This window comes from Somniosus microcephalus, chromosome 4 (genome assembly GCF_052327205.1).
Source record: "Somniosus microcephalus isolate GS21.2 chromosome 4, FLI_Smic_1.0, whole genome shotgun sequence".
Taxonomy (NCBI): domain Eukaryota; kingdom Metazoa; phylum Chordata; class Chondrichthyes; order Squaliformes; family Somniosidae; genus Somniosus; species Somniosus microcephalus.
In genome coordinates this window covers 276,669,359-276,693,879 of record NC_140990.1, presented here as the reverse complement: position 1 = coordinate 276,693,879, position 24,521 = coordinate 276,669,359, and the positions used below count along the sequence as shown (strand labels likewise).

The following is a 24,521-nucleotide window of genomic DNA, read 5'->3' as shown; positions in this document are numbered from 1 at the left end:
GGTTATCAGTCTAGTTCTCTGGTGAAGTGTTTCCTTGGAGAAAAATATGAGTGGAGTCCATCCTCACCACAGTTAGTCAACTCCTGGTATCTGGCTTTAAAAGAAATACTGGCAGAGGCTAGAAGCAACGATCTCTGCTCCTTTTAGGAGGGAGGACTAATGAGGGGAAAACTAGAAGATACCAGTGAGTTCTCATAATGAGTTCTTCACTCTGGAAATTTTGCAGTACATATTTTACATTGAATGGAGAATGTTAGTAAGAACTATAGGTATTCTAATTTGGTGTTTAAATCACTTTTTACAAGCAACTCAGGCTTTGCTCTGTGTTTGTTATCTTCTGAACTCCATTTAGTTATAGCCTTATCATAGAATGTTGAAGCACTGTCGGTCACCTCCTGGTGTCCCAAACAGACATCAAGTCTATGTCAGTGTTTTCTAGTCTGATCCCACTCTCCTGCTTGCTCCCATACCCTCTTAATGTTCCACTGTTTTCCAAATAACTATCCAATTCAAAAGAATTGATGTACCCTACTCTAACAATGGTAGAGAATTCCATGCTCTAATTTCCCTCTGTATAAAGTCCTAACTTCCCCTCTAATTCTTTTTCTGATTATCTTAAAATTTATGTTCCTTAAATTATCAATATTTACCCGATTATAGCCTTTCATAATCTTGACGATCTCTATTGAGGTTGAACAGGATGCTGGGGTTGCATGAGACTGTGGCCCAGGGTGTGGGGGTTAAGAGTCGACGGTATAGGTATGGAGTTTGTGCTGGGAGCTGAAGTTGATGCCTTTGTCATTCCCAATGCTGAGCTGGAGGAACTTATGGTTCATCCAAGATTGGATGCCGAATAAGCAGTCTGATAGCACCAAAGTGGTGGAGGGGTTGAGAGGTGATGGAGATGTAGAGCTGTATGTCGTCGGCATACACATGGAAGCTGACCCTAGATCTGTGGATGATGCCAGCATGTTGATGAGGAAGAGGACGGGGCCAAGGATGGATCCTTGGGACTTTTAAGGTGATGGTGCGGGAGTGGGAAGAGAAGCCAAGTTCAAAGTTACCTCCTTGTTTTTTGTATTCTCTGTCTGGTGACTTGTATCAGGTTTCTGTTTCTATTTTCAAGGAACTTACTTCACAAAAGTAAATATTGTTAGTTCAGGGCATATCATTTTAGTAGCCATTGTTAGCCATTTTTGAGACTGGCCACTGCAGTCGCAGAATAGTAATCAATATACCAAATAACAATGCAAAAGTGCGTTTTGAAAATATTGATTATAGAGCATTGCGCTCATAACAAAAAATAACGGCAAATTAAGAGCTACAATGGGCTTCTAATGGCAGATGTATTATCATATACAATTGTGTATAGTTTGCTGGTTTTAAACACTCTTTTGCTACATATGCTTCTTTTTAGCTGTTCTTGTATCTAGAGTTAAGCTCCATTACCACATGCAGGTATACAAAAAGTAAGTTGTGGAGTTCTGTCAAAAACCTAGGTTGGGTTTAATTTGCAATATTTATGTGATATTGTTTGAATGTGTGGTACTGCCACTTTAGTACAGTATTGAAACCTTATCTTTTTTCGAATGGCTAATTTCTAGGAGTTAATTTTCTAACCTCTCTCTAGCTATATCCTAATTGTTCATTCTTTTACAGACAGATGCATAGAAATATATGAAGAGGAGAAACAGATGTGTGAAACGGTCCAATTAACCAAAAAGGGTATTTTCTAATGTACTACTTTACTGCAGTTCTGTACTTAAACTGAAACAACTCCTCACTAATAGGAAATGTCACTTTTCTTGCAGTTATTGCTGAGCAGAATGCATTAATAGAAAAAACACAGGCAGATCTACAGAGTGCAAACAAAACTTTTGAAAATAATGAAAGACAAAAGCAGGAAGTGTTAGAAAAGATCAAGAAGCTGAAGGAAGGACTTTTCAAAAAACAGGAATGTATGTATAATATTATTTGGAGGGGGGAGAAAGGGTAACCTGATCACCTTTTAAGTCAAATAATGTTAGTTCGGTCGACAAGTGGATAAGTTAGTCCCAACTGCATATATAACAGTATATATAAAATGTGAAACTGTTGGTTATTAAGAATTTAGTGAAGTCTGACGCTCTTTATTCTAATGACAGTTTTATAAATATTTGAAACTATTCTTTCTTGAAAATTGCTGGTTTTTTTAGCCATGAAAATAATTCGTTCTTCCTCCATAAATAGTAATTTCTATACAAAAACAAGAAAATAAAGCAAAGCTGAAGGAATTAAATACATCTGCAGAAATGTTCAAGAAGCGAATGGGACTGGAAATTCGAAAGGTGCAGGGTAAGAACAAGGAATACCTATTTATAGAAAAAAACTTGTACCTGTACTTTGATTTGCAAAGCTGCCAGTAATTTATCCTTAAAATCCATGTCCAGATTTTAAAACATTTTAGATTAATGTTTTTGTACAAATACTTCCAGTATCTTTAGACCTTTGTTTTAATCAACAATTTTCTATTTTGCCCGTTTTGTTTAGTCTAATGCTAATTTAGTCCATGCTAGTTTTCTAAATCAGTTATCTGACTTTTTAAAATAATAATTGACTTCAAATATTTTCATTAAAAAAAAAGAAAGTATCTGAATCTTCCCAGGTGAATTTAACTTTGAAAGCTAATAATACTGTTTGTCACTGGCACCAAATTAAAATGCACTTATAGATCTGGAAAACAAGTCACAAAGTTGCAAGCAAAGAATAATTTTTTGTAGTTTATCAACAGTAAGATTTGAATCTTTGAATCAAATTTTTGAATTATTCTTTGTGAAGGTATATTTTTAGAACTTAGGTGTTTTGGTGTGAAACTAATTTAATGGTTCTTCAAAAGGGGAACAACTGCAATTTATCTTCAAATGCATCAGTCATAAAAATCCTGAGCAGCCATTTACATTCCTGCTGAAATTCAATGAAGAAGGAAACTATGAAGGTATGGCTTTTTTGAAAACTGAGATGTATAACCTTAAGAGCATAAGAAAACATGCAATGAGGGAAGATAATTTGAGCCCATCAAGACTTCTACTTTCACAAACCATGTACAACCTACCCTGTCATGGACTTTATCCCACTTGTTTAATCTTCTGTGAGAAAGTTCTGATAAATGCTTCCTGATCTCCAAAAGTAACGAGCAATCCTCACATCTCCAGCATTCATTCCTGGCCCGTTGAGCTCCAGGCAGCATTAATCCTACCCTCTTGCCTCAGCAGCATACGAACCATTGTGTCCCATGGGAGATTTAATATTTTCAGTCTGTACAGATGCCATCATCAGCAATGCCATCACAACTGCATATTTATCCAGCACCTTTTAAAGGTGTCTTGCCCTCAGCAGCTTTTGCTAGAAGTTTGTTCCACACGCCCACCACTTTGTAGGTGCAAAAGGGAGGGGATTTCTTCCAATGTTTAGCCTTATTAACTTTAACCCTGTGACCTCTAGTCTGAATGTGCTCACAATCTGTCAGAATCTGCTTGCATCTATGACATCTATATCTCCTAGGTAGTTCAACTGAACTCCACCATGTGGCTGAAGTTGATCAAAAGCCATTTGTTGGAGCAGTTATATGTACTAAGGTTTCTAGCCTTACTTTGAGTAAAGTGATCAAAGTTTTGCTGTTGACCTTATCAGTGGAATCATGATCATACAAAAAAGTAGCACATGGCAGGGGATAGATAACCAGTCCTCGTGGAGATCAGTTTAAAACTTGTACTTTCAATTAAATGCAAGTTGAAAAATTGTGACTGCTTATTACAGTAATGAAGCACAAGTCAAAAAGTTGGGTCATTTGATCTACACTTTAAACTCCTAATTTTAGTTTAAAATCTAAATATAGGTTGTAAAGTAAGCACATTTTGAATTGAAGTATAAACTCATTATTAGCCTTAAATGTAAATTAAATGAAACTGCAGGTGTTGCAGAGCCACAGAAATTCTCCCAACTGGTCAATTAAAAAAAATATTTGGTCTCTGGATATATTTATTGCCCATCCCTAGTTGCCCTGAGGGCATCAACAACAACAACTTCTAATTATATAGCACCTTTAACGTAGTAAAACTTCCCAAGGAGCTAAACGGGAGCATTATCAAACAAAATTTTACACTGAGCCACAGGGCAGATGACCAAAAGCTTGCTCAAAGAGGTAGGTTTTAAGGAGTGTCTTAAAGGGGGAAAGAGAGGCGGAGAGGTTTAGGGAGGGAATTCCAGAGCTTAGGGCCTTTGCAGCTGAAGTCCCTAAGCTCTGGAAATGGTGGAGCGATTAAAATTGGGGAAGCTCAAGAGGTCAGAGTTTGAGGCGAGCAAATATCTGAGTTGTAGAGCTGGAGGAGATTACAGAGATAGGGAGGAGCGAGGCCATGAAGGAATTTGAAAACAAGGATGAGAATGTTAAAAACAAGGCGTTGCTTAACCGGGAGCCAAAGTAGGTCAGCGAGCACCGGGGGTGATGGGTGAAAGGGACTTGGTGCGAGTTAGGACACGGGCAGCAGAGTTTATGATGACCTCAAGTTTATGTAGGGTAGATCGTGGGAGGCCGGCCAGGCGTGCGTTGGAATAGTCAAGTCTAGAGGTAACACAGGCATGGATGAGGGTTTCAGTAGCAGATGAGCTGAGGCAAGGGTCGATGTTTCAGAGGTGGAAATAGGTGGTCTTGGTGATGGCACGGATATGTGGTCGGAAGCTCATCCCGGTTTCAAATATGACATCAAGGTTGTGAACAGTCTGGTTCAGCCTCAGACGATTGCCAGGGAGGGGGATGGAGTCAGTGGCTAGAGAACGGAGTTTGTGGCAGGGACCGAAGACAATGATGTTGGACAATGGAGAGGCGTTGGAGGAGGAGGGTGTGGTCAACCATGTCAAAGGCTGCAGACAGGTCGAGAACAATGAAGAGGGATAGTTTACCTTTGTCACAGTCACATAGGATATCATTTGTAACTTTGATAAGAGCCATTTTGGTACTGTGGCGGGGCGGAAACCTAATTAGAGGGATTAAAACATGGCGTTCGGGGAAAGATGGGCACGGGTTTGGGAGGCGACAGCACTTTCAAGAACTTTGGAGAGGAAAGGGGGGTGTTGGAGGTGGGTGGTAGCTTGCAAGGACGGTGGGGGTCAAGGGCTTTTTTTTGAGGAGCAGGGTGATGACTGCAGATTTGAAGGAGAGGCGGACAGTACCTGAGGAAAGAGAACCTTTAACACTCTTCGCTAACTTGGAAGCCAGGAAGGGAAGTTGGGTGGTTGGCTGTTTAGTGGAAATAGGGTCATGGGAGCAGGAGGTGGGTCTCGTGGACAAGATGAGCTCGGAGAGGGCTTGTGGGGAGAGTCAAGAGGCAAGCTTAGTGTGGACTGCAGCCATAAGTTGGCCAGACTGGGTAGGAGTTGCTACTTCCCTTCCCTGAAGAACACAGTGAAACAATTGTGTTTTTGCAACAATCTGTGAGTTTCATAGTAATTCTTTTATAGTGCTAATCCACAAATTTCTTGAATTCACTTTCACATCTTGCCATGCTGGGATTTTGAACTCACGCCCTTTGGGCTGCTGGTCCAGTGAGTTTTTTGTGATCCTACAGAAATGAGCTCCTACCATGTTGCTTGTACAATAATATTATGGATAGCATTTTATTTGTTGCGAAGTTGGATGTATTTCTTGGGGCTGGAGTGATCGGGGGATGTGGGGAGGGGGCAGGGACGGGGTGCTGGGTTTGGATGATCGGCCATGATCTCATTGAATGGCAGAGCAGGCTCGAGGGGCCGAATGACCAACTCCTGCTCCTATCTTTCCAAATTCGCTGACGACACTAAACTAGGAGGAGGGGTGGGCTCTGATGAGGATGTCAGGAGGCTACAGTGCGATTTGGACAGGTTGGGGGAATGGGCGGATACGTGGCAGATGCACTATAATGTGGATAAATGCGAGGTTATCCACTTTGGGGGTAAAAACAGGAGGGTAGATTATTATCTAAATGGCAATAGATTGGGAGATGGGGAAGTGCAGAGGGACCTGGGTGTTCTTGTGCACCAGTCACTGAAGGAGAGCATGCAGGTGCAACAGGCGATCAAGAAGGCAAATGGTATGTTGGCCTTCATATCAAGGGGGTTCGAGTATAGGAATAGGGATACCTTACTACAGCTGTACAAGGTGCTGGTGAGACCGCATCTGGAGTATTGTGTACAGTTTTGGTCGCCCCATCTGCGGAAGGATGTTCTTGCCATGGAAAGAGTGCAACGGCGATTCACCAGGCTGATACCTGGAATGGCGGGAATGACCTACGAAGAGAGATTAAATAGTTTGGGCTTGTACTCACTGGAGTTTAGAAGATTGAGAGGGGATCTCATCGAAACATATAAAATTATGGCAGGCCTGGACAGGCTGAATTCAGAGAGAATGTTTCCAATGGCCGGGGAGCACAGAACCAGGGGCCACAGTCTAAAAATAGCGGGCAAATCATTTAAAACAGAGATGAGGAAGAATTTCTTCACTCAAAGAGTGGTGAGCCTGTGGAATTCCCTGCCACAGAGGGCTGTGAAGGCTAATTCAATAAATATTTTCAAGAGAGAATTGGATATATTTCTGAAGGCTAAGGGGATTAAGGGTTACGGAGAAAAGGCGGGGACGGGGTACTGAACTGGTAAGATCAGCTATGATCTCAGACGAAGATCAGCCATGATCTCATTGAATGGCGGAGCAGGCTCGAAGGGCCGAATGGCCTACTCCTGTTCCTATCTCTATGTTTCTATGTTTCCATTAGCTAACATTCTGCTGTTTTCCTTTGCCCTTTCAGTCACATCATGTGAACCACCACTGGAATGTATGTCTCTGATGCAGGAAAAACTCAAAGAAACCAACAATTTCTCTGCATTTCTTGCAAATGTCAGGAAAGCTTTTACTACATTAGTATAACTCCAAGTTGCATTCTTGGTTTTTATATTTAGCTTAAGAAGTGTACTTTTCCCTTGCTGTTAAATTGTCATATCTTGGTGTCTGTCTGGCTGTGTAATATAGAATTCTTCTTATTGTAGCCTAAAAAAAGCTGTTGTGTTCCTCCTTGTTTATATCTGTTTCTCTATTGGAGACCGTTGGCTGTATTATTTTGCTTGCTGTACATGGATATAAATGAACAATATGCAAATTTGTCAGCCACTAATTATGTTTCCATCGTTTCTGACTTGAACACAAGGTGCCCTCAGTGTCATAAGTTTCCTGCAATTTTGATTAATGAACATTTTCTTCATCAGCAACCTTTTATGTACAAAGTGTTTGTTTAATTTTTTTGATGTTGAAATAAACAGTTGTCATTAGAATATTAGTAAAATAATGGTAGCAATAGTCAGGCCTATGGCTTCATTCTTCTCCACTAATTCTTGGGCTACTGCTTGGCATCCATTTATATGTGCCTATGTGGACCACATTAGGATGTTTTACTACATCAGTGGTGCCACAAAAATGCAAGTTGTTGTGGATAGTGGTGTTGAAGTGGCAGATTCGATATTCCATAAGCTAGAAATACCACAGCTGGATCACGCATGAAATAACCCTCTCGGGAAAATAGTGTTGATATCTGTTCTTTCTCGATATTGAGAGCACATGGCTATAATCAGGTCACTTTGTGTACTTTGTCCACAAGAATGCAGATTAAATGTATAGTATTGTAATGTTTCAAATTCTAGTTATGTTGGTAATTATATGAGCTTCTTCAGTTAATATTGACTTTGGCTGTCACTCTAAGTTGCCCTGTTTTCAACTGTCTTTCGTGCATATATATTCATGTAAATTTATGCAGGTTACTTATGTTTTGTTTCGATAGTGGGAGTTGCTGAATGGTACCCAAATAACCTCTGAGCTGATTAAAATTAATGTAACTGAGCACAAAAAAAATGTTTCCAAGTAAACAGTATTAAGGGAGTGATATTTTTTTATAAGTGTGACTCTTATTTTGTGATGGAACTTGGATAAAATAACTGTCAAGAGTAGATTGGCATATTTTTAAAGCATCTTAACAGCTTTGCATGTGTTTGGAATGATGAAAGAAAAGACATGCTTTGGCTATAAATCACTGCCAGTTAAAGATTTGTACTAATCCTGCTTTCTCTCTGTACTTGAGGATCATGTGTTCATGAATTCATAGTCATAACGGCACAGAAGGCGGCCATTCGGCTCATCAAGTTAGTGCTGCAGTAGGCAAATGCCAATAATGGGCCATAATTTACTGTAAAAACGGTGAGGCTAATGGCATTCACTTATTTATACGCAATGCGGACAGCAACTTCAGGTGAGCACAGATGCGCAGTTAAACGTGAAAACCAGAAGTTGCTGTCCCAGATGCGCCACTCCACCGTAAGCTGTTCGAAAACGGCATATGGCTGTCTGGCTCCGCATTCAAGTGTACTGAATGGTGTGAAGTTCCTGTACTTACTTGGCAGCTACAAACCAAACTCTCAAATTTAGGGCTTGTCCATTTCAGTCTAAGTACCTTTTTTAACGGCGTGGTAAGTCTTAATTACTGCCAAACAACCTCTGTGATGGAAAATTAATTTTTACAAGTGTGGCGTCTCATTCCTTCAGATTTTAACTGTTGGAGGTGAATGTTTTTTTAACTTTCTTTGTCTATCTCACTCTGAATCCAATCTTTTTTCCCTCTTTATCTTGTTTTCTGTATCTGATTTGACCTTGGATTCACTATTCTAACTTACACTGTTGTTCAATCTGATTGGTTAAGGAGACACGCGGTTGCTTGCCGTGTTTACACAGGTCCCAGATGCCCTGTAGAGGATACCATTTCCCGCTTCCACTTACAGTGCAAAAGATCATAGAAATCAAATGAGCAGGGCCATTTGTTCGCCAGTTACAGTAAATTCTGGCCCAATGTTTGTTTTTAGTGCACTTGCAATAAATTATGACAGCACATTCATAAGATGAAATGGTCTTGGTTCAAAACATAAATGAACTTTTTGATTTTAAAACCAGCTGCAAATCCACATTGAAGAATTGTAGCATTTCAATACAATAATGTCTTGATCAGCATTTTGCCACACCACCTTGACTTCATCCAAAAATCAGTGACCCAATGGGTTGGTACTAGTTCATGCCTCTGTTGATTTGCTTTTTCTCACTTGCGGTAATTCCTCTATGTAGGTAGCTGGGAAAATGCCCTTCTTTCCTCGCAAGCTGCCAACCCACCATCCAGTCACATCCTTCTTGTGAATGATAAGTATGTCACCTACAGAGGAAAAATAAACAAAGTCAGAACTTGTATCCAAGTGTATAATATTCCCTGGTCATTGATTGTGAAGTTAGTCGTTGCTGTCCCGCTGCCAAAAGGAGTCGGCAGCCCCGGAGAAGGCAGAGCATAAAGAGCGCGGGAGGCAGAGGACAGCGGACCTGAAAGGAGTCGGCAGCACAGGAGAAGGCAGAGAAGAATTCAGAGCAGCTGAAAGCAGTTAATTAGGGAAACTAGGCCTATAAAAACAGGCTTTGCAGTGCGGTTTGCACAGAGTGCTGAGAGTTGGGTGAGTGAGGGAGTTAGGTGGGTGAGGAGTAGAAGGAGCTCCCTTGCTTCACCTTTGCTTTCCCTAAATTTTCACTAGGATTTAGTTCTTACTTTACACCCAGGAAAGAGTCCGAGAGTGGGGGCAGTCAAACAACAGCAACTGCAAAACCACTAAAGTGATGTCACAAACAGGGAAGGAGCTGATTGGTAGGTAGGACCTGGTGAGTATTTCTATAATCCAGTCGTTAAAGTAAAAGTCAGGTCTCTAGAGTAGGTAGTGAGTAAAGTGAAGTAAGGTCCCTAGTGTATTTAATATTCTTTAATTTCGAGGAAGTAAAGGAGTAAATTAAGGGTAGGACATGGCAGGGCAGCGTGGAGTGCTCCTCCTGTGCTATGTGGGAAGTCGGGGACACTTTCGGTGTCCAGGGCGAACACGTGCAGGAAGTGTCTCCAGCTGCAGCTACTCGAAATCCGCATTTCAGAGCTGGAGCTATGGCTAGAGTCACTGGAGCATCCGCGGGGTTGAGATCTTCGTGGATAGCACGTTTAATGAGGTGGTCACACCGCAGGTAAAGAGTGAACAGGCATAAAGGAAATGGGTGACCGCCAGACAGAGTAAAAGAACTAGGAAGGTAGTGCAGGAGTCCCCTGGGTCCATCTCCTCTCCAACAGATTTTCCGTTTTGGATACTACTGGGGGAGATGATTTCTCAGGAATGCCGCAAGGGCCAAGTCCATGGCACTACGAGTGGCTCAGCTGCACAGGAGAGGAGGAAAAGGAGTGGGAGAGCAATAGTGATGGGGGATTCGATCGTAAGGAGAACAGATAAACGTTTCTGTGGCTGCAGACGTGACTCCAGCATGGTATGTTGCCTCCCTGGTGCCAGAGTCAAGGATGTCACAGCAGCTGCAGGACATTCTGGAGAGTGCATAGCCAGAGGTTGTGGTCCATATCGCTACCAATGACAGGTAGAAAGAGGGACCTCAAAGGTAGTAATCTCAGGATTACTCTCAGTGCCACGTGCTAGCAAGAGCAGAAATAGGAGAATAGACCAGATGAATGTGTGGCTGGAGAGATGGTGTAGGAGGGAGGGATTTAAGTTCCTGAGGCATTGGGACCGATTCTGGGGAAGGTGGGACCTGTACAAGCTGGACGGGTTACACCTCGGCAGAACCGGAACCAATATCCTCGCAGGGGGGGTTGCTAGTGCTGTTGGGAAGGATTTAAACTAGTTTGTCAGGGGGCTGGGAACCTAAGTGTGGACCCAGAACAGAAAGAAACAAAGCTGGAAGTGCAAGTTAGAAAAGTAGTCAGCAAAACTAGCAGGGAGCAGAAACAAAGGCCAACAGTAAAGAGGGTCAAAGTGCAGAAAAATACTAAATAGGCAAAGTTGAAGGCACTTTATCTAACTGCACGTAGCATTCGCAACAAGGTGGATGAATTAATGGCACTAATAGAAGTAAATGGGTATGATGTAATTGCCATTACAGAAACATGGTTGCAGGGTAACCAAAGCTGGGAACTGAATGTCCCAGGGTACTCAGTGTTTCAGAAGGACAGACAAAAACGAAAAGGAGGTGGCGTAGCGCTGTTAAGGGATGAGATCGGTACAGTAGAGATAAAAGATCTTGGCTTGGCAGATCATGATGTAGAACTGGAATCAGTTTGGGTGGAGCTAAGAAACAGCAAAGGGTGGAAAACATTGGTGGGAGTTGTGTATAGGCCACCAAACAGTAGTGGTAATGTAGGGCACAGTATCAATCAAGAGATTAGAAGTGCATGTAACAAGGGCAATACGGTAATCATGGGGGACTTTAATCTACATATTGACTGGGCAAATCAAATTACCACTAATGATGTGGAGGACGAATTCTTGGAATGCATGCGAGATGGTTTCCTGGATCGGTATGTGGAGGAACCAACCAGGGAACAGGCTATTCTGGATCTGGTACTGTGTAATGAGAAAGGGCTAATCAATAATCTTGTGGTAAAGGGGCCTTTAGGGACAAGTGACCATAATATGATTGAATTTTATATTAAGTTTGAGAGTGATGTAGTCCAACCTGAAACTAAGGTCTTCAATCTAAACAGAGGAAACTACAAGAGTATGAGGGAAAAGTTGGCCATGGTAGATTGGGAGACTCTAAAAGGTATGAAGGTGGACATACAATGGCTAACATTCAAGGAAATAATGCATAATTTACAACAAACATATATTCCTCTAGGGCATAAAAACCCAAAAGGAAAAGTGATCCAACCATGGCTAACAAAAGAAATTAAAGCTAGTATTAAGTCAAAGGAGGAAACTTATAAAGTTGCCAGAAAAAGCGGTCAGCCTGAGGATTGGGATCTTTTCAGAAATCAGCAAAGGGGGACCAAGAAATTGACAAAGAAAGGGAAAATGGAATATGAGCACAAACTAGCGAAAAATATAAAAACGGATTGTAAAAGCTTCTATACGTATGTGAAAAGGAAAAGACTGGCAAAGGTAAATGTAGGTCCTTTACAGTCAGAGACGGGAGAATTTATAATGGGGAATGAGGAAATGGCAGAGAAATTAAATAAATACTTTGTTTCTGTCTTCACGGAGGAAGACACAAAAACCTCCCAGAAATACGACAAAACCAAGGGTGTGGCGAGAATGAGGAACTTAAAGAAATTATTACTGGTAAAAAAAACAGTAATAGCAAAATTAATGGGACTAAAAGTCAATAAATCTCAAGGACCGGATGACCTACATCCTAGGGTTTTGAAAGAGGTGGCCATTGGGATAGTGGACGCATTGGTTGTCATCTTCCAAAATTCTATAGATTCTGGAATGGAGGATAGCAAATGTAACCCCGCTATTTAAGAAATTAGGGAGAGAGAAAATGAGAAACTACAGACCTGTTAGTCTCACATCAGTAGTTGGGAAAATGCTGGAATCTATTATAAAGGATGCAATAACTGGGTACTTAGAAACTAATAGTAAGATTGGGCAGAGTCAACATGGGTTTATGAAAGGGAAGTCCTGTTTGACAAACCTATTGGAGTTCTTTGAGGAAGGGGAACTGGTAGATGTGGTGTATTTGGATTTTCAGAAGGCCTTCAATAAGGTCTCACACAAGAGGTTGGTGAACAAAATTAGGGCACATGGAATTGGGGGTAATATACTAGCATGGATTGAGAATTGGTTAACAGACAGAAAACAAAGAGTAGGGATAAATGGGTCTTTTTCAGGTTGGCAGGCTGTGACTAGTGGGTTACCACAAGGATCGGTGCTTGGGCCCCAGCTATTCACAATCTATATCAATGATTTGGATGAGGGGACTAAATGCAACATTTCCAAATTTGCTGATGACACAAAGCTAGGTGGCAGTGTCAGTTGTGAAGAGGCTTCAAGGGGATCTCGACAGGCTCAGTGAGTGGGCGAGAACATGGCAGCTGGATTATAACGTGGGTAAATGTGAAGTTATCCACTTTGGTAGTAAAAAAAGAAAGGCAGAGAATTTCCTAAATTGTGAAAGATTGGGGAATGCAGATGCTCAAAGGGACCTGGGTGTCCTTGTACATGAGTCACTGAAAGTGAATGTGCAGGTGCAGCAAGCCATTAGGAAGGCAAATGGTATGCTGGCTTTCATTACAAGAGGATTTGAGAACAGGAGTAAAGAAGTCTTACTCCAATTATATAGGGCCTTGATGCGACCGCACCTGGAGTACTGTGTACAATTTTGGTCTCCTTACCTAAGGAAAGATATACTTGCCATTAGAGGGAGTGCAACAAAGGTTCATGAGATTGATTCCTGGGATGGCGGGACTGTCATATGAGAAGAGATTGAGTAAACTAGGCCTGTATTCTCTTGAATTCAGAACAATGAGAGGGGATCTCATTGAAGCATACAAAATTATTACAGAGCTTGATAGGGTGGATGCTGGGAGAATGTTTCCCTTGGCTGGGGAGTCTAGAACCAGGGGCCACAACCCCAGGATAAAGGGTAGGCCATTCAGGACTGAGATGAGAAGGAATTTCTTCACACAGAGGGTGGTGAATCTTTGAAATTCTCTACCCCAGAGGGCTGTGGAGGCTCAGTCATTGGGTATATTCAAAACAGAAGTCGATAGATTTCTGACTAGTTAGGGCATCAAGGGGTATGGCGATAGGGCCGGTGAATGGAATTGAGGCAGAAGATCAGCCATGATCTCATTGAATGGCGGAGTAGGCTCGAAGGGCCGAATGGCCTACTCCTGCTCCTATTTCTTATGTTCTTATGTCCCGTGCTCTTGGTGCCACTGTTGCATCAAGTGTGATCCACCAACTCTGCAAATGGCACTGTTCATTCCTGGGATCTTTCTCAACAATACTATGGGTGGTGCGCTTAGCTATGGGAGACATCCAGAAATAATTATTTTACATAGAAATTACAAAAACTTCTTGTTAATCCCAGCCATATACTGGTGATGAGAATCCTTACCTTGCTCTATGTTAAGTTCATCGTCTCTGACAGCCTGATAATCATACAGAGCTTTACATGTTCCAATCTCTTGAATGTGATCAATTACTGCAGAATGAAATAAGAATCTCTTAAATGTTTTGAAATAAATTTATACGGCATCAATCTGAACAAATTTTTAATTTTTTTTGGCCTACAAAACTACTTGTTTGAATTAATTTCATTTATCATGTCTTGACCAGGCATCACACAATGAGTGGAAATTTTTGCAATCTAATGCCACGAAAAAGGGTCTCAAATGTAGCATGTGGCTTACTAGAAAATCATGAGCAGCATACCTGTGTTTTTCTGTTAAGCTGCCTGTCCTTTTCAAGGCCCTCCTGGTGGCAATGGATCTCACAAAATTCCACCCAATATGAATCTTCAGGAGTGAAATTGGTCTTTTGTCAGCAACACGAAAGTGCTCATAGCGAATCGGCAGTGCTCGATTTTTCTTTTCCATTGACTGCCAATTTGCCATGAGTGCATTTCATGCTATTGGTGAAGACCAATTTCACCACCTTTACAAGTGAGACTGACGACAAACAGGAAAACCTCACACAGGGGTTGTGATGATATCCTAAACTGCAAACTACCTTGGAACATATTCCCGAGTGTGTGATTCTGCTTAATGTACAGAAATTTGATGGTTTCTTACGGCTTTCCTTTTCTTTTAACCCGATGATGCTCTCATGGTAGGCAGCACCCCTTGACTGGGCATATGAATTGAAAAGCTGTAAAATTGATATTTATTTTACTGACCTATACAGAGGACTATCATAGCTACCACATCTAATTATGTTTATATAAGTGAGGTTGACTGGAATTATAAATTACCTCTGGCCACTATACATGGCAACCCATGAAATATTTTATTTATAACTCACTGCCTGTTAACCTTTCACTACAATCGATAAAATGTTCTTTATGATGTCATTAACATTTTCCTTAGAATTAAGTTTGACTATCTTCAATGTGATTCCAAATGTTTTGAAATAGCTTTGAAATATCTGCCACCTGTAGAATAAAACAATGTACAAAGAATTGACATCTAGTTTCAGAAGGCTATCATGGGAATTTGTGATTCCCTTCTTAAGTCCTCATACATGAATAGACCATGTACCCCACTGATCCTATTGTGTCTCCTCTATTTAATTTCCATCTCAAGTGAGATGTTCTGCCTTCACTAGATGTCCTCTTTTGGGTCCTTGATGACACACAAAAGAGTTCAATAAATAGGCTGCCTCCAAAAAAATAATTTTCCAGTCTTATTCTTTCTAATGGGAAAATGTTTTAGAAATATTTTTTGAGTTTATCATATTGTATTGTTGATTTTGCAGAGCATAAGCATACAGTAAAAAAGTTTCAGAAATACATGAAAATACAAAAGCACTGCCCTGTAACAAAAGCAAAATAGAACTGTTGAGAACCAAAATTAATTTTATTAGATTTAATCTGGTTAAATTGTATTTCTCCCTGCTTAAGAGTGTGCTCACTTCTTGTCACTGTGGAAACCAAGGTTTCAGGAAAAATCACCATTTGCATGAAACTGATCAGAAAATTCTCAATCATTTAGGCCAAGATTAACTTGTTCATCTAAATTACCATAGCCAGCTGAGCTTGTGTCTGCCTCTGACCGCTCCACTTCCATCTCTGAATGATTTGAATTAATTGTATGATTAATGTATATGGGTTCAGATATCTGCTGGGCGCTGTGTCCGTCGTGATCTCTTCTGCTATCTGAAGATACAGAGTTTGTCAAGCTTCTCTGATGGTGCACATTTTTCATTTTCACAGGACGTGATACCTGTACCAAACTGTGATGGTGATCCTGCCAAATAAAATGTTAATAATTAAATATGATTTTAAATTATTCAAAATCAACTGAGTAGCTTTGTGTGTGAAATGTCACCCGTTGTCAATTATTCTTCAACCCAATACTCCTCAGTAGGATTGCTTGTGGATCAGATCTACCATTCCCTCAAATACTTTGATTTGATTTTTTTTTAAATGCTTAAAGTACCCTACTCAAAAGGTACAGTATTATATTGTGACAGTGGCCCCCGTGACTGGGGTTTCCAAGAGCTAGAAGGAATCTTTGCAACTCCCCAACAGCAGCATATCGTGGACATCACTGTCAGGTACTGCTATGACTCCATGAAAGTAACTGTCTCCCCAGAAATGCAACAGCTTTGTGTTACTGTAATATGATTCTGATGTTTCTGCTACCATCCCATCTCTACAGAAAGTATCTCGATTATTCAGCTTCTCTTCATTATTCAGATGCTATAAGCCATTTTCTGCAATGCCTCAATGTATTACGTTGAATAGAAATATACCCAGTACTCTAGGCATGGCCCTACCAGTGTCACTCACAGACTCATTATCACCCCTTAGGATTTATGCTGCATCCCTTTGACTATACGCCCCAAGATCCAGTTAGCTTTCCTTACCACTGCTGCACACTGCTTTTGACTTGAGTGCGCTTCCACCAGTATCCCCAGATTCCTCTCCTGTGTTGTGCCCTGTAGCCTAGAGCCATTTAGTTTATATTCTCACTGTTTATTTATCTTTTCTAGTCTCATTAACTTACATTTGTCCACCTTAAATAGCATTTCACATTCAATGACCCACCTAGCCAGATCCTACAAACATACAAAATTGACAGGCAGGAAAAATCCAGCTGGTTCATCAAACCTGACCCACACCATGATGGCCGGACCATCATGGCTAAAGTGACAAGTGGCAAGTAACATTCGCACCACACAAGTGCCAGGCAATGACCATCTCCAACAAGCGAGATTCTAACCATCTCCCCTTGACATTCAATGGCATTACCATCGCTGAATCCCCAACTATCAACATCCTGGGGGTTACCATTGATCAGAAACTGAACTGGACCAGCCATATAAATACTGTGGCTACAAGAGCAGGCCAGAGGCTGGGAATTCTGCGGCGAGTGTCTCACCTCCTGACTCCCCAAAGCCTTTCCACCATCTACAAGGCACAAGTCAGGAGTGTGATGGAATACTCTCCACTTGCCTGGATGAGTGCAGCTCCAACAACACTCAAGAAGCTCGACACCATTCAGGATAAAGCAGCCCGCTTGATTGGCACTCCATCCACCACCTTCAACATTCACTCCCTCCACCACCGGCGCACTGTGGCTGCAGTGTGTACCATCTAGAAGATGCACTGCAGCAACTCGCCAAAGCTCCTTCAACAGCACCTTCCAAACCCGTGACCTCTACCACTTAGAAGGACAAGGGCAGCAGACGCATGGGAACATCACCACCTACAAGTTCCCCTCCAAGCCACACACCATCCTGACTTGGACCTGTATCACCGATCCTTCACTGTCGCTGGGCCAAAATCCTGGAACTCCCTTCCTAACAGCATTGTGGGTGTACCTGCACCATATGGACTGCAGCGGTTCAAGAAGGCGGCTCACCACCATCTTCTCAAGGGCAATTAGGGATGGGCACTAAATGCAGGCCTAGCCAGCGACGCCCACATCCCATCAATGAATTAAAAAAAAAAAAAATCTTCTTCCCATTCCCCACCCACCCTGCAGCCATGTAAGCTGGGAGAGAGAAAAAAACCAAAAATCTTTTTGTATTTGGTTTGCCTTTTCCCTATTGTTTGAAACCCCATTAACAATTTGGTGTCATTTTCAAACTTAGACTGTTTGGTTTCTGTCCCAGGCTCCAAATAATTTATATATACTGCAAATAGCACTGGTCCCAGCACTACGTAATTATACATTAAAGTATTTTACAAACTATTCCTGATAATTCAAAATTGCTTTTTGTGCTTAAAAATGTGAACAGCAAAGTGGAAATTTAATGCTAAAAGAAAATTCAGATTATCAAGTAATTTGATTTAACGGGCTAGATTTTCAGTATAGGCAGTTTTGGGGCGCTAACCTTAGCGCCCACCCGAAGTTAGCGCCCGCCCCAAAGTAGCGCCCCGTTGCCGGGAATTCAGTGGCTTCGCCCTAAGAGGTTGGTGGAGCGCTAAAAGAGGCGTTCCACTACTCCCTTTAGGCGCTAAGCCGGCGGTCCAGAGGGATAGCGCCCAGGCGGGGCGCAGCGCGGGTGCGGTCATTTTTGGACTGACAGCAGACCCCATGGCGCCGACCAGCTCTTAAAGGGGGAAGGGACGAATTGGTCTGCTGCCACGCCCTGCACACTGCAGCCTTGCAAAGAGGCCTCAACACTGCTGCTCAGCCCCAGGGAGTCATGGCAACGCCAGAGAAGGCCCGTCAGCGTGCCCTGCGCTTCTCAGAGGGTGATCTGGACATAATGGTCACAGCTCTGGAGGTGAGGCGCAAGATCTTGTTCCCAGAGAGTGGGAGGAATCCAACCCACCACGACTACACCAAAGCCTGGAAGCAGATCGCCCAGAGGGTGACGTTCACCGGCGATGCCCCCAGGACTCACAAACAATGTCGTAAAAAATACAACGACCTGACCAGGATTGTCAAGGTGAGTAGCCTTTCCAGTCTCCTCCTCATTCTTGCATGTACACCTGACATGATGGGCAAAGGGAGCTGAAAATCCTATTGGCCAGCCCTCAGCCAGCAGCATTGGGACAGTCATGAGCATCAAATGGCCATTCGGCACTCTACACTTTGGCCAAGCTATTCCACCATGGGAGGCTGTGCACACTACATCAGGGCTTCACTCTGTCCAAGCTATTCCACCATGGGAGGCAGTGCACACTACATCAGGGCTTCACTCTGGCCAAGCTATTCCACCATGGGAGGCAGTGCACACTACATCAGGGCTACACTGCGCACTTACAGCCCGCCCTTTCTCTTGCAGGCTAAAGTAGCCTTTAATCGCCAGGCCCATGCCAGGGGTGGCCGCGCCAAGCTGCAGAAGCTCACTCGGCTGGAGGAGCGCGTGTGTGTGCTCATGGGAGCCCGTGTGATCGTCCCCACAGCGTGCGGAGTATCCGACCCTCCACTGCCCGGCAATGGTAAGGACCTCGCCTTTTGGCCCTCTCGCGTCGCACTGGCCCATCCGAGCTACCTCCTTTGCCACTGTCCCACCAATGCGCTGAATGCCACCAGTCCTAACTCCCTCGCTGATGCCGTCTCCTCACTCTGAAGCTACTCTTGTGCATTCCTGCTTTCAGCTGGTGACGACCAGGACCCTGAAGCTGCCAGTGACAGCACCTCCGAGCAGGAGGAGGAGGAGGAGCAAGCCGGACCATCGGGGGAACAGTCACGTCCCGCAGGAGAGGAGGAAATGCTTGACAGCTCCTCACTGGACGAGTGCCTGGAGGAACTGTCGCAGGGCAATGCAGCTTCTGGGACCAGTGGCGTCCAGCCACCCAGGAGCCGTGCGCGTGGCCCGCGGCCTTCCCCCCAAAGGGGGCAAGGATCAGAGGGGAGTGCTGCTGATCGGCACACTCGCCGCCACCAACGTGGCAAGGGTCCCTTAGTTCGGCCCCCTCCTCCCCAGCGGGAGAGCCGCGACTCCAGTCCGGACACCTTCACCTCGGAGGAGGTGCGGAAGCTGGATAAGATGGCCGAGGATTCGGACCGGCGCCACACGGAGCTCATGAGCGTGGTGGGGCGCATGCCTGAGGCCATCGAGTCGCTGGCGACCAGTGTGCGCGAGTTCGGGGCAGCAACTGCCGCGAGTGGCCGCATGCTGACTGATGCCGTCAAGACCCTGGTGGATGTGATGCGCGCGCACACCAGGACAACAGGGGCACTCACTGCTGCCACACGCGCTGTCTCAGGCAGGCATCGCCAGGGCAGCCGCTGCGCTGGACCATCCCAGCAAGCCGCCCCTCGGCTGATTGTTGCGGATCCTGCAGTGCGGGCCCGGCCGAGTGCCACCGCGCCACAGCACCAGCCAGCGCATCCCAGACGCCAGCTGGCCCACATTGCGCCATCCGTCGCCGCCATTCCCCCACTGGGGCGTCAAGGGCAAGCGGCTGCAGCTGATGGTGGCCAGGCTCAGGTGCGCCACTCAGCAGACGGCCCCTCGAGGCCCAAACGCCGTGTAGGCCGCCCCCCAGCGGCATCTGGCGGAAGGGCATCTGAGCCTCAGGCACCTTCCCCCAGCCTCGCAGCAGCCACTGGGCAGAGCTTGCGAAGGAGCAGCAGGCCGGGCAGGGGAGGCAAAAGGCTGGGCAAGGTCTCGCCCTCGCGGGCCACTCAGTAGAGGGTGTGGCCAGCTTTCCTTTTATATGGCGGTGGCCATCTTTATTTTGCCCATGGTTGTGTTGTTGGAGGGCTTATTTTTTGCGTTAGGCCGACGTTGAGGCCCGGTTTGAAGAAAGGTGGAGTGACTCCTCCCCAGTTTGTGGGAGTGAGTCGTTTGTTGGGCTTTTTGTGGGGCCCGTTTATTGTTTTTGGGGATTCATGTGGGAAGGGCTTTTCATTTTTGTGTAATAAAAAATTATCTTTATTCATGCAGTCTCCATGGTTGTTCTTCTTAGTGTTTGTTGGCTTCGCCGGCTGAGGGGTTGCGGAGCGGCTGCATTCATCTACCTCATGGCCCCTGGCCATTCCCTGACGGGGCTTAGAAGTACCGTGTAATAAGGTGGCGTCGTGCGGCCCTTGGCCCTGGTCGCTCCCTCCTGGGAACGTACTCCTGCTCCTCCTCCTCCTCCTCCTCCTCATGCTCCTCCTGCTCCTCCTCCTGAGGTGCTGGTCCAACGTCAGGTGGCAGTGCCTGAGTCCTGCGGATAGCCAGGTTGTGTAGCATGCAGCAAACCACCACAAATTGGGAGACCCGGTCCGGCGAATACTGGAGAGCTCCTCCGGAGCGATCAAGGCAGCGGAACCGCTGCTTGAGGACCCCAATAGTTAGCTCGATGATGTTGTGGGTGGTTTGATGGCTCTCGTTGTAGGCCTCTTCAGCAGCGGTCCTGGGCGCGCGGAGCGGGGTCATGAGCCAGGTGCACAAAGGATAGCCTTTGTCCCCGAGTAGCCATCCTCTTGGGGGAGGCTGTGCCTGGAACATGTCATGCACAGTACTCTGCCGCAGGATAAAGGCATCGTGGCTGCTGCCTGGGAAGCTGGCATTGACTGCCATGATGCGCTGCTTGTGGTCACAGACCAGCTGCACATTCAGAGAATGGTAGCCCTTCCTGTTGCGATACTGCTCGCCATGCTCCAGAGGGGCCCGCAAAGCCACATGCGTACAGTCAATGGCGCCCTGCACCAAGGGGAATTCCCCGAGTCTGGAAAATCCCAATGCGCGCTGATGCTGGCTCTCCAGGGCCATGGGGAAGGAGATGAATTGGCTTCTCCTTCTGAACAGTGCTTCGGTCACCTGGCGGATGCAGCGATGCGCGCCGTACTGGGAGATGTTTGCTATGTCCCCAGCAGCGTATTGGAAGGAGCCGGTGGCATAGAAGTTCAATGCCACCGTCACCTTCACTTCCACCGACAGAGACGTCCTGCACCTGAGCTTTGGCCGCAGATCTCGGCGAAGCAGGTGGCAGATCTCTGCAATCACCTCCTTTCGGAATCGGAGCCTTTTAACACATCGCACGGCACTCATGTTTAGGTAGGAGCGCTGCTGGCGGTATAGCCTGACTGGGTAAGGCCTACGTGGCCGACGCCTGTAGCCCCCTCTGCCTCTAGCCAGGGCTGCCCCTCTCACAATGCGTCTGCGAGCCCTACGGACATGGAGCTGCAGCTCCGCGTTGGCACCCCATGCAACCCCCATCAAATCCTGGCACACACTCAAATTTCCAAAAGGCCACTTGCAGCGCTCTGGCCTGAGTCCAAAAATACCTGAGCTCTTGCTGCTTGAAACCAGTTAGCTATCCTCCTTGTTGTGTCTCCAGAAATGCGTTGCACAAGAGTGTTTTCTGAAAAAAGGCTGGCCTTTATACTGGAGAGCACATCCCCTTTAATTTGCGCCCCCCGGGGCCCGCGCTGGTTGTGTTGCGTTCCTTTTTCCAAACGCTCCGGCCGCCAGCCGCACAATGGGGCGGTCCGACTGAAGTTTGGAATCGGGGCGCACAAAGGGCGTTGCACAAGGATGTGACGTCATTTTCTGCGCGCGCATCCGGGCGGGCGCTAAACTTTGCGCCGGCGCTAACGGGCAACTTAATTTGGGGCGGGGCGCAAACTGCGCTGCGCACGGGCGCTACACGCATAGCGCCCGAAAATCACTTCTCTTAAGGCGCTAACTGCTGGCGCTATCAACTGAAAATCTAGCCCAACAACTTTTAATTAAAAAGAGTAAACTGTATTTGACCAGACCTTCAAAGAAAAAGATATTTGTAGGTTGGTCAATTGTACTGAATAACTAATTATTTTACAAATTAAATGAAGCCAAAACTCACTATGTTCAATCTATTTGTCAAAAGAGCCAATGCAAAGTTATAAAGTAATCATGTGACATTATAGCCTTGATACATAGAGAAATTCGGAGACAAGTACTCTGAATTTCCAAGTACAGTGCAGTTAACTTGAACTCGATGCACCTTATCTTTCCATTTAGTGATGCTGTCACTTAGTGGATGAGAAGGTTTGGGATTTCCTTCTAGTTCTGCCATAGTTGTTGCAAGTTTGTAGAAATTTACTTCCAAGAGGATTAGTTTCAGTGTTGCCTAGGAGTAGAAATTAGATTATTATAATTCTTAAATGGAAAAACCATATACAACAATGATAGCATTGACATGAAATCTTATTTTCTGATCTCTAAATTTGTGACGAATTGATTTCTGATATTCATTTTAATTTAGTTACATTCTTATGAAGAAAAAATGCTACAATGCTACGTTATAAATTCAGCGTGTATTCCCACCATAACTATTGTCAGTATGAAGTGGTTTCTCTTCAAATCAACCGTGCAGTTAGAGTGTAGGGTATAAGTTTTTCAGACTGGAGGGAGGTATACAATGGTGTTCCACAGGGTTCAGTACTAGGACCACTGCTGTTTTTGATATACATTAATGACTTGGACTTGGGGGTACAGGGCACCACTTTGAAATGTGCAGACGACATGAAACTTGGAAGTGTAGTAAACAGTAAGGAAAATAGTAAAAGACTTCAAGAGGACATAGACAGGCTGGTGGAATGGGTGGACACATGGCAGATGAAATTCAACACAGATAAATGTGAGGTGATATGTTTTGGTGGCAAGAATGAGGAGAGACAATACAAGCTAAATGGTACAATTTTAAAGGGGGTGCAAGAACCTGGGCGTGTTTGTGCACAAATCTTTGAAGGTGGCAGGATAGGTTTACAAAGCAGTTAATAAAGCATGTGGGATCCTGGGCTTTATAAACAGGTATAGAGTACAAAAGCCAGGAAATTATGCTGAACCTATATAAAACACTAACCTAGTATTGAACCCTGTGGAACACCATTGTATACCTCCCTCCCAGCTGGAGTATTGTGTCCAATTCTGGGGATCACACTTTAGGAAGGACGTGAAGACTTTGGAGACGGTACAGAAGAGATTTACTAGAATGGTTCCAGGGATGAGGAATTACAGTTACCTGCATAGACTGGAGAAGCTGGAGTTGTTCTCCTTAGAGCAGAGAAGGCTAAAAGGAGATTTGATAGAGGTGTTTAAAATCATGACTGGTTTAGTTGGAGTAAATAAAGAGAAACATTTTCCAATGGCTGAAGAGTCAATAACCAGAGGGCACAGATTTAAGGTGATTGGCAAAAGAAGCAGAGGCGACATGAGCAAAAACTTTTTTACGCAATGTGTGGTTAGGATTTGGAATGCACTGCCTGATGGGGTGGTGGAAACAGATCCAATAGTAGCTTTCAAAAGGGAATTGGATAAATACTTGAAGGAGAAAAAAATTGCACGGATATGGGAAAAGAGCCAGGGAGTGGGACTAACTGGATTGCTCTTTGAAAGAGCAGTCTCGTTGGGCCGAATGGCCTCCTTCTGTGCTGTATTATTCAATGATTCTAAGTAAAGGGCCCAAAGTGACACTGGAATGAAGCAGACTAAGCCTTCCTGGAAGAAGTACTCTCAATCTGCTTCCCTTCAGAGTCAGTTTAGGCTTTGACATCTGATCTACACTCTGAATTTAGTCATTTAGGCTTCGCATCAACATTAAACTTGTGGAGTATGAATGGACTGTCAATTTTACAATCCTTGGGAAATATAACGTCACATTAAGAATGAGTAAATAGAATCAAAAATTAAAAGTGATCTAAATTGGGGAATTTTGGACTTATTTGCAAAAATCTGAATTTTCCCTGTATTTACTAGGAGGCCTACATTCGGTTCCTTTGCATGTAAGTATCTTTTATCCAATAATTACATGGTGTTATTCACTCTGTTAAGTCTTACAGCTCTTTAGACTATCTTCTATCTGAAGACCAACATGATAGTGAGATATTTACCTCATCTCGCATTGATACAGTTTTTTCTTCAGTCTTTGGATCTGAAAATGGTGGACTTTTGAAACTTGTTCTAATCATCTTCTCTAACCCTGAAAAGCATCCAAAATATTTATTCTTACTATCATTTTAGAGCTAACATATTCATATTAAAGCAAGTTCTGTCTTTTTAGAGAAAACTTA

General features: G+C 44.2%; 2 protein-coding genes across 5 annotated transcripts in view; one reads left to right on the top strand and one right to left on the bottom strand.

Annotated features, from left to right (window-relative positions):
• The window catches only part of spc25 (SPC25 component of NDC80 kinetochore complex), a 40,681-nt gene extending 33,321 nt beyond the window's left edge, over positions 1-7,360 (top strand). For all 3 annotated transcript variants that reach the window (XM_085986475.1, XM_085986474.1, XM_085986476.1), the window contains exons 3-7: positions 1,660-1,725; positions 1,812-1,958; positions 2,230-2,334; positions 2,876-2,974; positions 6,816-7,360. In XM_085986475.1, the coding sequence (XP_085842601.1) occupies positions 1,660-1,725; positions 1,812-1,958; positions 2,230-2,334; positions 2,876-2,974; positions 6,816-6,934 (536 nt within the window). In that variant the 3' untranslated portion in view covers positions 6,935-7,360. The remainder of the gene's footprint in view (positions 1-1,659; positions 1,726-1,811; positions 1,959-2,229; positions 2,335-2,875; positions 2,975-6,815) is intronic.
• Positions 7,361-7,928: 568 nt separating this feature from the next.
• nostrin (nitric oxide synthase trafficking) overlaps positions 7,929-24,521 on the bottom strand; it is an 85,844-nt gene continuing 69,251 nt past the window's right edge. For both annotated transcript variants that reach the window (XM_085986471.1, XM_085986473.1), the window contains 5 exons: positions 24,342-24,430; positions 22,454-22,579; positions 15,596-15,821; positions 13,973-14,059; positions 7,929-9,251 (listed from right to left, as the gene is read on the bottom strand). In XM_085986471.1, coding sequence (XP_085842597.1) covers positions 9,115-9,251; positions 13,973-14,059; positions 15,596-15,821; positions 22,454-22,579; positions 24,342-24,430 — 665 coding nt within the window. In that variant the 3' untranslated portion in view covers positions 7,929-9,114. The remainder of the gene's footprint in view (positions 9,252-13,972; positions 14,060-15,595; positions 15,822-22,453; positions 22,580-24,341; positions 24,431-24,521) is intronic.